At 44.0% G+C, this 17,500-nt stretch overlaps 1 protein-coding gene across 1 annotated transcript in view; it reads right to left on the bottom strand.

Annotated features, from left to right (window-relative positions):
• Positions 1-17,500, bottom strand: part of LOC140555823 (guanine nucleotide exchange factor VAV3) — a 117,899-nt gene that overhangs the window by 37,140 nt on the left and 63,259 nt on the right. The window contains 4 exon segments of the mRNA XM_072679143.1: positions 5,596-5,697; positions 11,537-11,646; positions 13,626-13,758; positions 16,618-16,703. Coding sequence (XP_072535244.1) covers positions 5,596-5,697; positions 11,537-11,646; positions 13,626-13,758; positions 16,618-16,703 — 431 coding nt within the window.

Here is a 17,500-nt window from a genome sequence, read left to right as displayed (position 1 = left end):
GCCTCTGGAGCTGTTTCGTCAGCCCTCTTGTACATTCACAGTCTTTTATTTTATTTAAAGCTGCTCCTCATGAAGGTTCTGTGGCTCTTCCATCACATTCCTCCACAGCTGGAGATCCTGAGGCTGTTCCATGCCTGTTTTTACACGGCCGCCTCAGAGGCCTCGTCATTACCATGATTTAAAGCCTGGCAGACAGAAGCCTGGTGTCCTTCCTCCTCATTTTTTAGAGCAATAGAGAGACGCATGAGCTTCGCTCTGGCTATAGTCATGTCAAGATCCATCACAGTGGCCCCTAATGATGATCACCCCCCCACACCCCACCCTCCACACCCCCACCCACCATCTACCTCTGACCACACACACACAGAGAGAGAGAGAGAGAGATGTGAGAGACTTCCCAGAGGATATCAATCTCCTTCACTGTCTCTCTATAACTATCACCATCACTCTCTCCATCCTCGCTCCATCTCTCTATCTCACTCACTCACTTTCTCACTTACAGAGACCTCTCTCTCTCGCCCTCTCTCTTTTTTCTATCAGTGTGTGTGTGTGAATTATTTATACATATGTTGAAGGCAGTGTGTGAAGAGAGATATGCTGTCCAGCATATGTTCGGGGACCCCCAGCTTAATAATAATTAATAAAAAATATTAATAATAATGTTTTCTTAGTCAATAGGTTGTTATTTAGCCTCCCGACATGAGGCTAAGGGGGTGAACACTCAAATGTGCCTCCTCCAACACATCCACAACCAGCCACCCGAGCGAACGAGCAACGAGCGAATGTGCTCAGGGGACAGCGCCAGGTACCCAGCTCTGATGCGCCAGCTAGCAGACGCCCGTGCCGGCTCCAGCATCACACTCAAGGGATGTGAGCCATCCAGCAAAGAAAGGCCAACTGTGCTCTCTCAGGCTCTGGCTGCTGATGGCAAGGCATAGTGGTTATCTTCACCTTCCCATCTTCACCCAGCGGTCATCTCTTCTTGGTATGAAGAGTGTACTGAAGACTGTACAACACCCGGAGAATTCCACCCTTCCTCTCTAGAGAGGTGCCCAGGTGCGTCCTCCTCCGCTGCCTTCTCTCCTCACTGGCTTCCTGTAGCTGCTGCCCAGGTCATCAGATTCAGACCCCTGACTCTGGCCTACAAAGCCAAGACTGGACCAGCCAGCCCCTCCGTACTTGATGGCGATGGTCAAAAGCCGATCCGCACCAAGAGCCCTTCCTGCTTCAAGTACGGCTCAGCTCGACCCGCCATCCTTTAAGATCCACGAAAGAGGAGCATCCAGACTTTTTACTGTCCTGCACCGAAGTGGTGGAACGAACTTCCCCTGGGTGTCCGAACAGCAGAGTCCAACGCTCACTGTCCTCAAACCCAGACTGAAGACCCTCCTCTTCTGAGAGGACTTGGGTGAAGAGTAGAGTACTATGGTCTCCATACTGACTTGTGTTTAGTAGAGTCTAAGATTAGAGGATCTATTTAAACTAGCTGAGGTTCTTCAATAAACAGTGAAGCTCTTCTGTAAGTCGCTCTGGAGAAGAGCGTCTGCTAAATGCTGTGAATGTAAATGTAAGAGATGATAATATGATTGCCTTGTCCAGGTGCTGGGCTCAGAGTGGTCTAGCAGGCTCAGGCTTACCTTCTGATTACCGTTAAGCCAAGAGTGTTGAAGCGAAATATTAATAAAGAGCAAATACTGTAGCCACAATATCCCAAAATCCCAAACGGGCAGTGACTTTTAAACTTGAGTGGCCTTACAGATATGGGCCAGCAGCTTTAGATGATGTTCACATCAAGCATCAGAATGTAGAATAATGGGATGTCACTGATTTTGAGCGTGGCGTGATTTTTAGGTGATCTCCCGGGATTCAGCACTGCAGTCTTTAGAGTTTACTCAGAATGGCGGAAAAAGGAAAACCCATCCAGTGAGCAGTTCTGCAGACCTTGTCGAAAACAGGGAATGGTCAGACTGGTTAGAGCTGACAGAAAGGCTACAGTAGCTCAGATAACCCCTCTGTACAGCTGTGTAGAGCAGAGAAGCACCTCATAACGAAAACCACCACCTCATCCAACCTTGAGGAGGATACAGAGCTACAACAGCAGCAGTCTTGCCTACGTCACTGGCTTTGAATGAAGACAGTGGTCTAAACAGGAATCAGTCAACTGTTAGAAATGTACGAGGAATCGCTAATAAAAAAAGGCAATGGAAATAGATTAGCCAAAATACTCGTTAATTACAAGTTACCAGCTTATAATCAAGCGTTGAATTCTCACAGATAATGACATTGACATTTGCTTTGTGCTAATTTAATAGTCCAAACTAGAGCCAGAATAAACGAACTACAAATAAACGATTATCTTTTGCTGTTTTTTCTAAATGTATCACCTGAACTGAACGAGTCATGATTCACCACTGCTGAAATAAAATGTCGTAAATTGAGCGTACTCTGCTTTGCTACCCAATCATAAACCAAAATCCTCGTTTTAGTGCAACTACAGCAGCCCTGGACTTATCAGGGACCTCTCAAAGGATGCGGCAAGATCACTACAAGGGCACGTATTTCCAGGAACGTCAGCTCAGTCTTTCTAGGATTCGTCTTCAGGTAGGAGGCTGCCAACTCTGATGAAATATGAGCAGGAACTTGAGAAGCTGGTGGTGGGAAGGTGAGGATGAGTGGAGTGTCATCAGTGTAACAGTGGCAGAAGGAGCCATGTGGAGGTACTACATCACCAGGAAAGCTGGCGGAGGATAGAGGAGAAAAAGAGAAGAGGACCTAACACTGAGCCTTGCATGACGCCTTTGGAGAGTTTTTAGGGGGGGGGGGTAGAAAAGTGTGCCAAGAGATGAGCCTGTTGAGATGCCAGTGTAGAGAACAGAAGAGGACCTAGCATTAAGCCTTGTGGGAGACTCTTTTGAGGGTAAATGAGAAGAGTGCAAAGCACTGAGCCTTGTGGGACACCACTAAAGAGGTAATTTAGGCAAAGGAGGGGAAAGTCTTGTAGGATGCTAGTGGAGAGTCTCCTACTGGAAAGCAGAGGAGGATAAAGCATGGAGCCTTGTGGGACGCCAGCGGAGAAGTAGAACAATTACAGAGCCTTGTGTGATGCCAATGGAGAGGCTCCCTAAGGAATGAGAAGATAACCAAGCACTGCGCCAAGTGAGGTGCCAGTGGAGAGGTTCCTGAGGGAACAAGAAGATAAGCAAGCACTGTGGACTGTAGGATGTTAAAAGACAGTTCCCTAAGGGTGGGGAGATGAGGGCCAGTGGAGAGTCGGAGGAAAAAAGAAACAGTGTTGATGTGATTCTTTTTATATATGTATGGAACCCAATGTGGTCTTCTGCTGTTGTAGCTCTGTATCCTCCTCAGGGTTGGATGAGGTGGTGCTGTTGTTCATTCTGAGATGATTCTCTGCTCTCCACAACTGTGCAGAGGGGTTATCTGAGCTTACGTAGCCTTTCTGTCAGCTCTAACCAGTCTGCTGACCTCTCTCACCGACAAGGTTGAGCTGAAAATCCCAGGAGATCAGCAGCAGATCTGGAAATATGCAACCCAGCCCACCTGACACCAACAATCCCACCACAAATGAGTGGGATGACATTTTTTGCCCCATTGATGTGAACCTCACCTGAAGCTGATGGCTCATATCTGTATGATTTTATGCACTACAGTGCTGTCATGTGATTTGCTGAGATAACTGCATGAATGAGTACGTGTTTGGCGAGTGTGCATATATATATATATATATATATATACAGTGAGTCCAAGAAGTATTTGATCCCTTGCTGATTTTCTTCGTTGGCCCACTAATAAAGACATGATCATTCTATACTTTTAATGGTAGATGTATTCTTACATGGAGAGACAGAATATTAAAAAGAAAATCCAGAAAATAAATCTAAGGAATATATATTAATTGATTTGTATTTCATGGAGTGAAATAAGTATTTGATCCCTTAGTATTCATTAGCAGTTCTGGCTTTTACAGACCAGTTAGACACTCCCAATCAACTTGTTACCTGACCTGAAGCCACCTGTTCTCACTAATCACTTGTGTGAAAAACACCTGTCCACAGAATCAGACAGATCACACAGATTTCAAGTCTCCAACATGGGTAAAACCAAAGAGCTGTCACAGGACCTCAGAGTCAGAATTGTTGACCTTCACAAAGCTGGAATGGGCTACAAAAAGATTAGTAAGGTGTTGGATGTGAAAGTAACAACTATTGGTGCAATTATCAGAAAGTTTAAAGAGTATAACATGACAATCAACAGACCTCGGCCCGGTGCTCCAAAGAAGATTTCGCCTCGTGGGGTGGCAATGATGCTGAGAACAGTCAGAAATCGTCCTGCAACCACTCGGCAGGAGTTAGCAAATGACCTGAAGGCAGCTGGGACCACAGTTTGCAAGGAAACAATTGGCAACACTTTGCGCAACAATGGATTCACATCCTGCAGTGCCCGAAAGGTACCCCTGCTGAAGAGAGCACATGTGGAGGCGCGCCTCAAGTATGCCAATGATCATTTGAAAGATGAACCAAGTTATTGGGAGAAGGTTTTGTGGTCAGACGAGACCAAAATTGAACTTTTTGGCCTCAACTCCACCCGCCATGTGTGGAGGAAGAAAAATGCTGCCTATGACCCCAAGAACACTGTGCCCACCGTCAAGCATGGAGGTGGAAGCATAATGTTTTGGGGGTGTTTCTCTGCCAAGGGTACAGGGCTACTTCACCGCATCACTGGGAAGATGGATGGAGCCATGTACCGCACAATCCTGAGGGACAACCTCCTCCCCTCTGCCAGGGATCTGAAAATGGGCCGTGGTTGGGTCTTCCAACATGATAACGACCCTAAACATACAGCAAAGGCAACAAAGGATTGGCTCAAGAAAAATCACATTAAGGTCATGGAGTGGCCCAGCCAGTCGCCAGACCTCAATCCGATCGAAAATCTATGGAGGGAGCTGAAGGTCAGAGTTGCCAAGCGACAGCCCACCAACCTTCATGATTTAGAGAGGATCTGCAAAGAAGAGTGGGCCAAAATTCCCCCTGGTGTGTGTGCTAAACTTGTGGTTAACTACAACAAACGTCTCACCGCTGTGCTTGCAAACAAAGGCTTTGCCACTAAGTATTGAGTGTGTTTGGCAAGAGGGATCAAATACTTATTTTCCTCATTGAAATACAAATTAATTAAAATATATTCTTTAAAATTATATTCTGGATTTTTGTCTTGATATTCTGTCTCTCCATGTTAGAATATATCTACCATTAAAAGTGCAGAAGGATAGTGTCTTTATTAGTGGGCAAACAAAGAAAATCAGCAAGGGATCAAATACTTCTTGGACTCACTGTATATATATATATATATATATTAAATATCACCAAAGAAATGCTTTTTTATTAAGTCTTCATTATTTTTAGGGTTATATGTGTTTACATCTGTGCAGATATACATATAAAAAAACACATACATTTTGGCCAAAACATTACATTATAATATATATATATATATATATATGACATGTCAAGTATGCGGTTGTAGCCTGGAAAGCAGGCTGGAATGTGATGAAGCTGAATGGAGATGCATCAGCAGGCTCACCTCAGCAGCATCTTGCAGGCGCTGCAGGCCGTGATCCTGTCAAAGGTGTGCATGCGGAACTCGTGGAGGTTACTGCTGCCGTTCTCTGGCCGGATGTTGGAGCTGGACAAGTGGAGAGAAGAGAGACAGGAGAGGGAATTAATCAATTAATGTGAACTGGACAGAGTCTGTTACAGGTTTGTATTTTAAGCTAATTTAAGTATTCCTGTTCATTTGACATGTGAGAAAATACCTTCACATTTCTTAAAGAGTATCATATGTGTTTACATCTGTTTAGATCCTTATTTTAAAAAATTCCACATCATTTTGGCCAAAACATTATGGTTTGAGTGCTGTGTTTTGTGTATTAGTAATGTACTGCTGTTTTCAAGGATTTTACAAAGAGGAAGTGACATCATTTGAGCCTTTGGGGCAGCCAGGAACAAACAAAAAAGGTAAGGTCTGACTAGAGCTGGGCAATATGACAATAATTTATAGTATTATTGTATTTATTGTGTTGTAATCTTCATGTTTCATTATAGAGAGTGTAATCAGTCTTATTTAATTCAATAGACGGCAGCATATTTTGAGTAAAAATCACGGTACTCAGGATGCGAAAGTATTTGGACTATTGCAATTAATTAAATATTGCAATAAATATTATAAACAATGTCTTAAAGTTTCCATATTGCCCAGTTCTAGGTCTGACCTTTTAAATTGTTTATTTATTTGTTGCTTTCAAATCTTAGATGTGGTCTGTTAAACTCAACCCAACCACCCCGTCACGCAGAATAGAGCGGGCAAATTGCTTTTTGTCATCAAATATTTCTATTTTTATTCAAATATTTGTATTCAAAAATGTTTTAATGCAAACAAAGATATCAAAATTGAGTGGATGGTGTACTAGATATATAAAAAAAACACCCCGTCACAAACCACCCCATCAAGTGTTATAGTGAATGTGACCTCCATGTCTGATTTAAAAAGCTAATATTAATATTAATATATATATAATGCAATGTATAATGTAATTGTATATTAATATATATATATAATTAATATTAATTAAATGGCCCCATTTTCCGAGAATGACCCCCTTTGTTTATATAATGTAAATGAACTGATGTAATCTTATATATTACATAATGGTAATGAATTATGTAATCACATGTAAACAGCAGATCAAAGAGATTCAGTGATAATTCCCGACACTGAAGGGTGAACAATAAGTGCTCCTTCAGAGCGTCTCACTCTCTCTCTCACACAGGAGTGCGGTTACTCATCTCCAGCTAGTGTCTGCCCCTGCCACACAATCAGCTTTGATTGTCCAATATATCCTCCACCCACAAAGGCCCTCCAGCGTAATGACGGTGTAGCAAGTCGGAGACAGACAGCCTCTGCTCTTCTATTCCTCTGCTGCGCTATTGCTGGGTTCCCGGTTCTCCAGCTGAACAGCACTTTATCAGCGCTGTGAATTGAACAGATCTGCTCAGCTCTCCCCGCTCCTCTCCTCTCGCCGCTGCTCTTCAATAACTCTCGACGTTCAAAAAAACGCAGCCGGAAAATAAACGCAGTGAATAAAGCAGTGATTGTTGCTCAGGTCAAGGACTTCCTGTGAGTGCATGCCTGTGTGAGTGTGTGTGTGTGTGTGTGTGTGTGTGTTTTCGGGACTAGTGCATCACAAAATACTAAAGCCTCCTCACAGAGGCTGCGTGCTGATCCTGACGCGACATATCAGATATCAGTGTGACCAAAAAGTATAAAATAATAAAATAATAAAATGTGTTTCACAGATTTACATTAATATATACATTAACAGTATATATGAACAGTATATACAGTGTATAATGCTGTAGAGCAACACTGTAACCTAATATGAGTAATATACAAACCAATAGAGCTGAACGTTAACTGGAGATTTATTATTAGAAGATAAATCAATGTATTGGACAAAAATCTGGTATCTCCAAAAAGGCAACTTTACAGGAGAACGAAAATTCCATATTAGCTTTCAATATTTTTTTTATTTAAAAAATACATAAATAAATACAAATAAAATTTATATATATTAATATAGTTTTATTAATTTTAAAATATATTAATAGAATAATTAAATGTACGTTTTTTTATTACAGGGAGTGTAATCAGTGCTTTCAAATCAAATCTGTTAAACTCAACCCAACCACCCCGTCACGCAGAATAGAGAGAGGGCAAATTGCTTTTTCTCATCAAATATTTATATTTTAATTCAAATATTTTTATTTATATTTTTTAATGCAAAAAATAAAGAAATTGAGTGGCGAGTGTACTAGATACATGACATTTTATATGGTCACATCCCACCCCATCAAGTGTTATAGTGAATGTGACTTCCATGTCTGATTTAAGATGCTAATATTAATGAGGAGTTTAAGCCTGAAGTGGGAAAACATGGGTTTGTGTTTTTATATTTTTTCATATCTTGGAATTTTGAAATGGCAGCGAGAGTACAGGAGCGAGAGTGTTCGAAACGAGAGTACAGGAGCGAGAGTGTTCGAAACGAGAGTACAGGAGCGAGAGTGTTTAGAGCGAGAGTGTTAAGAGCGAGAGTACAGGAGCGAGAGTGTTCGGAGTGAGAGTGTTCAGAGCAAGAGTGTTCGAAACGAGAGTACAGGAGCGAGAGTGTTCGGAGTGAGAGTGTTCAGAGCAAGAGTGTTCGAAACGAGAGTACAGGAGCGAAAGTGTTTAGAGCGAGAGTACAGGAGCGAGAGTGTTCGGAGTGAGAGTGTTCAGAGCAAGAGTGTTCGAAACGAGAGTACTGGAGCGAGAGTGTTCGGAGTGAGAGTGTTCAGAGCAAGAGTGTTCGAAACGAGAGTACTGGAGCGAGAGTGTTTAGAGCGAGAGTACAGGAGCAAGAGTGTTCGAAACGAGAGTACAGGAGCGAGAGTGTTCGGAGTGAGAGTGTTCAGAGCAAGAGTGTTCGAAACGAGAGTACAGGAGCGAGAGTGTTCGAAACGAGAGTACAGGAGCGAGAGTGTTCGAAACGAGAGTACAGGAGCGAGAGTGTTCGAAACGAGAGTACAGGAGCGAGAGTGTTTAGAGCGAGAGTACAGGAGCAAGAGTGTTTAGAGCGAGAGTGTTCAGAGCAAGAGTGTTCAGAGCAAGAGTGTTCAGAGCGAGAGTGTTCAGAGCAAGAGTGTTCAGAGCGAGAGTGTTCGGAGCGAGAGTGTTCAGAGCAAGAGTGTTCAGAGCAAGAGTGTTCGGAGCGAGAGTGTTCAGAGCGGGAGTGTTCGGAGCGAGAGTGTTCGGAGCGAGAGTGTTCAGAGCGGGAGTGTTCAGAGCGAGAGTGTTCGGAGTGAGAGTACAGAGAGTACATCATTAGCCTCTCTCAGTAGGGCACTGAGAGCCGTCCTGATTGGCTGAAAGGGGAATAAATGCTCGGCTTCAGTTTCACTCCAAACCCATTCATTTACTCAATTAATGCCCCTCCATCTCCTCCTGTCCCCAACTCTCTCCGCCTGTCGTCCGCACCCCCACCCTGTCTCACTGCGTCACACTTAATCAACTCATAGCTCTGTGTGTGTGTGTGTGTGTGTGTGTGTGTGTGTGTGAGCACTACACGCTGTAAACTAATTGTAGCTGTTGTCTTCACTCAGCTTCCACTTACAAATCAAAATCACATTCATTTTCCTCTCTCTCTCTCTCTCTCTCTGTCTCTCTCTCTCTCTCTCTCTCTCTCTGTCTCTCTCTCTCTCTCTCTGTCTCTCTCCCTCTGTCTCTCTCTCTCTCTCTCTCTCTCTCTCTCTGTCTCTCTCTCTCACACTCTCTCTCTGTCTCTCTCTCTCACTCTCTCTCTCTCTCTCTCTCTCTCTCTCTGTCTCTCTCTCTCTCTCTCTCTCTCTCTGTCTCTCTCCCTCTCTCTCTCTCTCTCTGTCTCTCTCTCTCACACTCTCTCTCTCTCTCTCTCTCTCTCTCTCTGTCTCTCTCTCTCTCTGTCTCTCTCTCTCTCTCTCTGTCTCTCTCTCTCACACTCTCTCTCTCTCTCTCTCTCTCTCTGTCTCTCTCTCTCTCTCTCTCTCTGTCCTCTGTTTCTCCACCGCTGTCTCTCTACAACTGACACTAACTAGATTTCTGCCTCTCCTGCAGCTGCAGCTTTAACCCCTAACCCTAACCGAATCGCCGCCGGTGATTCCCAAAGCATGAGGTGCACTCTCAATAATCAAGGTGCTCCAAAGGTCCTGCTTTCACCTGGCATTAAAACACGTCTCCAGTGTGATCAGATCAGATCGGATTTTACTTTCCCACGTTAAAAAAAAGAACCTCCTGTAAACAACGGGTTCTCCTCAGAACTGTCCTGCCCTGGGAGACCGTGCTGGGGGTTCTTCTACAACACAGTGGAACAATAGATGGTTCTCGCGGTCCCCAAACACCTCTATCAGAAAATGTGAGGCACTACTGCAATATCTAATACTGCTCTCGCCTACCAGCGCGAGAGCACACATTCAAACAGAGCGCGAGAGGAAGAGGATCAGGGATCCACAGATATTATTACTGACAGAATCCGATCACAGTTCACGAATGTCTGATCTCTGGCCACATCAGACTGTGTGGTTTGCGTGATCTGATCAGAATCCGACCGCAATCCGATCATAGTGCGTCTTGGGAGGTCAGGGCTACTTCACACCTGGCTTTTCATCCGGACGAGTGCAATCCGAACCTGATCTGATCACCAAAAACTCTGTTAATGCCAGGTGTCAGCAGGTTTAAAGGGTTCTTGTGAGGGATGCCATAGAAGAACCACGTTTGTAATATAAATGGATTCGCCTGAGGAACCTTTTTTAGATCTTTAGAAGGTTCTTCAAACTCAAACTCAACCTAAACATTATGAACGTGGGTTTTTTTTTAACCAAAAGTGGTTCTTTTATGGCTTTTGAGGCACTGAAGCATCTTTATTTGTAAGAGCATGATTTTACTTTCTGAAATAGATCAGACGTGCTTAGATGTTCTTGTGGAAACATCTGATTCTGAATGTTTTCTGGTGAGGATCCAGGAGAGGGTTTCTTCTGAGGACTCCTCCATGAAGGTGAGATCAGTCTCAGTAGAACAGAGCTCCACCCCTCCAGAGTCTGATCAACCTTCCTGAAGCTCTTCTTCAGTCAGACAGGGTTTCTGATGGAGCTTCTATCAGTCCTGCCAGCAGCTCTCTCTGAAGGTTCTCTTGGTCTTCCAGACCTCAGCTTGTCCTCCAGTGTTCCTGTTAACGGTCATTTCTTCCCTCCATGAGGAACTGAGGAACCGGCTCCTGAGAACATTCTGCTGTCTCCTCTAGTCTCCTCCTGCTCTGTGGAGCAGCAGTTAGGGTGATGTTCAGAGAGCTCAGCAGCTGCTCAGAGGAGCTCACGGCTGCTGAGTGTTGGGACGAGGTTCGAGGAGTCAGGGTTTTTATAAAGCATATATAAAGTCCCCTTCATATTAATGCCAGTGGTTTCGGAATGTCCCACAAGCTCATATACTGTAAGTGTGCTGGTCAGGCGTCCACATACTTTTTTAATTTAAGCTGTAGGGTCAGTTCTGAGGGGTCAAGCGTTCAGAAGTGGTCCAAAAAAGTGTCTGAACCAGTGTGAATTAGCCTGCTCTGCACCGAGAGCCCAGCTGCGCTCTCCTTATCTCCTCATAAATCAGGACAGTGACTGGCAGTGTTGCGTGAGGTGCTCCCCGAGTGTGTGTGTGTGTGTGTGGGTTCATGCCCGCGGTGTTTACGCTGAAGTGTTGCCGCTGGCACGTGGCCATGGCAGCGCGGGGACGGCGGATTATGTCTTTGTGTCGGCTGTCAGAGAGCGTGACAGCCGGGCTAAATATACCTGATACATGAACTAACCTGAAATACAAGAGAAGTGAGGTGCAGCACCACACACACACACACACACACACACACACACACACACACACACACTCACACTTACACACTTACACACACACTCACATGGCCATGCCAAACTGCTCCAGCCACTTCTTCTTCAGCTCTTTGGTCTTGAAGAAAAACTCAAAGCCGTTCTGACCCTGGTTGTGTGTGAGGTAGAAACCATACGACCACTGCAAGAGAAACACACACACACACACACACACACACACACACACACACACACAATCAGATTAATTAAAGTAACAAATAAATGTTGGACATTGTCTGTCCAAAAGTTTGTGGACACCACGTCTAATGAAGGCATTCTTCTGCACCAATTGTTGACACAGATGTGCAAATGCACGCACACAGCTGGTCTAGTCCCTGTGGAGAAGTACTGCCAATAGAATAGGACTCTCTGCAGGAGCAGATCAACACTGATGACCCTATTGGCTCCATGCTGCCTAATAAAGCCAGGCGTGGGCTAGAGGAGGGGTATAAAGCCCCCCAGCATTGAGGAGCTGTGGAGCAGTGGAAGAACTGTGTTCTCTGGAATGATGGTGGAGGAGCTCCATCCAGTACTTTTGGATGGGATGAGTTTGGGGAGTTGGGGATGATGAGGTGGGGTCGTGATCATCATCATCATCATCATCCAACATCCTGACCTCACTAACGCTCTTGTCGCTGAATGCAATCAAATCCTCACAGCAATGCTCCTCCAAAATCTAGTAGAGAGTCTTCTTCTCTGGACAGTAGAGACAGTCACTCCAACAGAAGCAGGATCAGCTCTTTCTTTCAATAATTAATAAGGTGTCCCAATACTTTTGTCCACACAGGGTATTTACAATCCACAGCCTCTGTCCATGTTTACAGATAAAAGAGTGTCAGAAACCATATGAGTAAGCCCCCCTCTCCCTCTGTGTGTGAGTGTGTGTGAGTGTGTGTGTGTGTGTGTGAGTGTGTGTGTGTGTGTGTGTGTGTGTTATAGATGACTGATATTGACAGTTAGTAATTAAGCCCTAGCGAGGCAGTGTGTGATGTATCATTACAAATGACATCTTGTTTCCTCATTTAGCCAGTGCAGTGTGTGTGTGTGTGTGTGCTTCATTGTTTATTAGGAAACACCATCTGTGGCTCTAAAAGCTGTTCACTGCTTACACACACACACACACACACACACACACAGATAACACACTGATTACAGCAGATAAGCGTAACATGAGGAATCTCTCTCTTTCTGTTTCTCTCTCTCTCTCTCTATGTTTCTGTCTGTCTCTACCTCTCTCTGTCTCTCTCTCAAGAATCAAGACTCTCTCTCTCTCTCTCTCTCTCTCTCTACCTCTCTCTGTCTCTCTCTCAAGAATCAAGACTCTCTCTCTCTCTCTCTACCTCTCTCTGTCTCTCTCTCAAGAATCAAGACTCTCTCTCTCTCTCTCTCTCTCTCTACCACTCTCTCTCTCTCTCTCTCTCTCACTACCTATCTCTCTGTCTCTCTACCACTCTCTGTCTCTCTCTCAAGAATCAAGACTCTCTCTCTCTCTATCTCTCTCTCTCTCACACTACCTATCTCTCTGTCTCTCTACCACTCTCTGTCTCTCTCTCTCAAGAATCAAGACTCTCTCTTTCTCTATTTATCTATCTTTCTGTCTGTCTCTCTCTCACTCTCTATCTTTCTGTTTCTCTCTACCTCTCTCTCTCTCTCTACCTCTCTATCTCTATATATCTTTCTGTCTCTCTCTACCAGTCTCTCTCTCTCTCTCTCTCTCTCTCTCTCTCTCTCTCTCTCTCTCTCTCTCTCAGGCTTGAGCAGATACCAGGATGGAACCAGAGTCCAGTTTCCAAGTGCTAAAGGTTCCAGTAGTGTATCATTGATAAAGATGCTCTCATCCTGACCCAGAGATATGGCTCGGTTCTGAAGCTCCAGTGAAGCGGACGCTTAGGTGGCATGGTAAGCTCTTAGGCTAACGTCTTACCTGGCAGCCTCACCCTATGCGTCCCTTTCACCAGTTAGCTACGCTACTGTCTGCTACTGCATTCACTTTGACTATGATTCGACCGTAAACCCTTAGACTCCAAATGATCGGGAATTCCAACACAAAGAGTGGGCGTGGCCAACCTATACAACAATAACAAGGTGGACTACCAGGAACGGTGGAGGAATAAAGCTCACCTTTCTGTTCTCCTTGTCTGAGGTGGGGTTGTTGGTGATTTTGAAGTTGTGGAGGTCGATCACCTCCTTCATTTCGTACACATCTCCTCTCCGCTTGCACACAATCACTGCTGCGTCGAACAGGAAGATGTGTCTGCAACACAGAGAGACACCAACAGACTAGTCCTTCATATACTCACACCATTAAGCAGGTTTACTTGATAACTGGGCTTAAAATCATCAGTAAATGAGCTGCAGCTGAAACTGATTCAATGCTGTATTAGGTGTTCAGTCTGTGACTCCGCCCCCTCAACTTGTTTATTGTTTAATCCTATCAGCAGGTTAGACGTCCCCCTATCACATAGGAGGAAGCCTTCCTATTCTCAGACTCCCCAACATTGAAGGCTGTTGGTGATGTTGGTGGGATTTGAACGTATGATCTCCTACAATTATTTCCAAGCAGGCAGTTAGACAGTCGCTCCACTCTAGAGCTGTGAAGCTGTGTACATTTTAGTGTCTTAGTAAGAGTACTAACGAGTTGGTTGAGTAGTTTGGTATTCGAGTACTAACGAGTGGGTTGGGTAGTTTGGTATTAAGAGTACTAATGAGTTGGTTGAGTAGTTTGGTATTAGGGTACTTCTTTTCTGGATAGTAGAGTAGTGTAATTTCACAGCTATAGACCGGCCCTACGGTCTAACTGCAGCTCTTTATCAAATGTGAGGAGATCATCAGTTCAAATCTCGGCAAACTAAACATCTTACACAGTATTGAATCAGTTTTAGCTACAGCTCATTTACTGATGATTTTGAGGCTCAGCTCAGTCTGGATTGTTGATCAAACTAAGATGACCAAGTAAAAAATGTGAGTTAGCAGAATTTTAGACTTAACTAAGCTGAGTTAACTCGAAGAAACTCTGTAATCAGTTTAAGTTGTCCTGCTTTTCCTTTTTACAGTGTGGAAAGGATTTCAAAGCCCTTTCTAAGGCTCCGGCACTCCACAGAACCGCAGTGCGAGCCATTCAATCCCCAACGGGAGAAAACTATAGCTGGATCCAACAAGAGCACAGGAACGACTCACCCAGGCCAAGTCACCAAAAGCACAGAGGAACACCTAAGTACCTGCAGGCCTCACTCACCTCAGATAAGGTCAGTGTTTATGATTCTACCGTTAGAAAGAGACTGGATCCAGAACTGGAGCTGAACCACTACTGACGAAGAGGAACATAAAGACCTGTCTTATAAGTGTTAAGGGCCTTACAAGGGCCTATAAATAGTCCAGCAGACTAAGAAGCTGCAGCTATGACCAAACGAGTGTTCTGGGTAATCGGGTATTAGAGTACTAACATGTGGGTTGGGTAGTTTGGTATTAGAGTACTAACGAGTTGTTTGGGTAGTTTGGTATTAGCGTACTAACGAGTGTGTTGGGTAGTTTGGTATGAGCATAATAATGAGCGAGTTGGGTAGTTTGGTATTAGAGTACTAACGAGCGGGTTGGGTAGTTTGGTATTAGCGTAATAACGATCGGGTTGGGTAGTTTGGTATTAGAGTACTAACGAGCGAGTTGGGCAGTTTGGTATTAGAGTACTAATGAGTTTGTTGGGTAATTGGGTATTAGAGTACTAACGAGTTTGTTGGGTAATTGGGTATTAGAGTACTAACGAGCGGGTTGGGTAGTTTGGTATTAGAGTACTAACGAGTGGGTTGGGTAGTTTGGTATTAAAGTACTAACGAGTGGGTTGGGTAATTGGGTATTAGAGTACTAACGAGCGGGTTGGGCAGTTTGGTATTAGAGTACTAACGAGCGAGTTGGGCAGTTTGGTATTAGAGTACTAACGAGTGGGTTGGGTAATCGGGTGTTAGAGTACCGACAAATTGGTTGGGTTTTCTATTAGAGTACTAACGAGCGGGTTGGGCAGTTTGGTATTAGAGTACTAACGAGTGTGTTGGGTAGTTGGGTATTAGAGTACTAACGAGTGTGTTGGGTAGTTGGGTATTAGAGTACTAACGAGTGTGTTGGGTAGTTCTGTATTAGTACTAGTATTAGCAATACTTTTGTCCATTCAGTGTAGGTCTGAGGCGCATTTTAATGATATGAAATGATAATTAGAGCGTTATAAATAGCTGTAATGCTGTATACGTCAGTTTGGGCAGTGGGCAGTTTGGTATTAGAGTACTAACGAGTGGGTTGGGTAATTGGGTATTAGAGTACTAACGAGTGGGTTGGGTAATCGGGTATTAGAGTACTAACGAGCGAGTTGGGTAATTGGGTATTAGAGTACTAACGAGTGGGTTGGGTAATCGGGTATTAGAGTACTAACGAGCGAGTTGGGTAATTGGGTATTAGAGTACTAACGAGTGGGTTGGGTAATCGGGTATTAGAGTACTAACAAGCGAGTTGGGCAGTTTGGTATTAGAGTACTAACGAGCAGGTTGGGTAATCGGGTATTAGAGTACCGACAAATTGGTTGGGTTTTCTATTAGAGTACTAACGAGCGGGTTGGGTAGTTTGGTATTAGAGTACTAACGAGTGTGTTGGGTAGTTGGGTATTAGAGTACTAACGAGTGTGTTGGGTAGTTCTGTATTAGTACTAGTATTAGCAATACTTTTGTCCATTCAGTGTAGGTCTGAGGCGCATTTTAATGATATGAAATGATAATTATAAAGTTATAAAGCGTTATAAATAGCTGTAATGCTGTATACGTCAGTTTGGGCAGTGGGCAGTTTGGTATTAGAGTACTAACTAATTAGAGTGCTAATTAGTACTAATTAGAGTGCTAGTCCTGCTCCTGTAGATTTAGAGTGAGTAACAATCCTGCAGCCGAATCAGAGGCTGGAAATGAGAGAGAAAATGAAACAGAAAGAAAGACAAAGAGAAGGCCGCTGCGGTTGGTGTTGACCCTGTCTGTGGCGTGGATGTGAAGATGTTATCGGCGGTGTTTTTTATGTTTGTGGGTTTTCCTTTTGTTTTTGTTTCTTTTTGATAGAGCTGTGTTTCCCGCCTCTCTCGGCTGACCTGTCCTGTTTGGCCCGTTTGTCCACTGAAGACACTCGAACCTCGCCGTCCCCTTTAGGCCTGCCGTAGTTACTCAGAGACTGATTCTGCAGAAAAACAGAACATGCAGATTACAGTACAGATATACCAGAGCTTACTGTAGAAGCTCCAGATCTCATCATCTCATCTAATCCAGTAAAAAGGAGAAACAAGAGCTTCTCATTCTGAAGAAAGAAAGTAGTGAGATCTTGTCGGAGAGCTAGTCTGAAGAACAGAGCTCGGTTCCTCCAGGGTTCTCCTGGACGCCCCCCAGTCCAGCCAGCACAGCGTGGAGGATGTGTTCAACTCCATCAGCAGCAGCAGCAGCAGCTCACCTGATTTACCATCATTAAGCCCTGATTTACCACCAAACCAGGTGTTGATATGAGGAGAACTCTAAATAATACTAGACTCCATGAGAGAGGAGAACTTTGGAGATGTTCTAATGATGAACACAGTGATGGAGAACCTCCACCACTTTCTGTGTTACACTGTGTTACTGTGTTACACTTTGAGTGTTATTATTAGTGTTTATTCTAATATCAGTGATGTTCTGAGCAGATAAGCAGCTCTGCATTTACATACATGTAGTTTGAGCCCTGCAGTGCTGAAAGCTCATACCCCAACAGGCCTAAATGACCACACACTCTCCTCAAAGCATGTGGAGGTGTTTAGGAAGCTCTTCTAGTCTTGATCATGTGGTTTCGGATACTGCGGGACATGGGCTGAATGGCCTCTGCCTCAGTTTTATTTTTTTGTGATTTAAAGATAAAAGTTTAGTTGGAAAAAAGTAAAATATTAAAATGATAATTATTATAAACAGCTATATAATACACATATAATCCCTTACTACTGTGAAGAACAA

This window comes from Salminus brasiliensis, chromosome 5, assembly GCF_030463535.1.
Source record: "Salminus brasiliensis chromosome 5, fSalBra1.hap2, whole genome shotgun sequence".
Lineage (NCBI taxonomy): Eukaryota > Metazoa > Chordata > Actinopteri > Characiformes > Bryconidae > Salminus > Salminus brasiliensis.
This window is presented reverse-complemented; position numbering and strand designations above follow the sequence as displayed.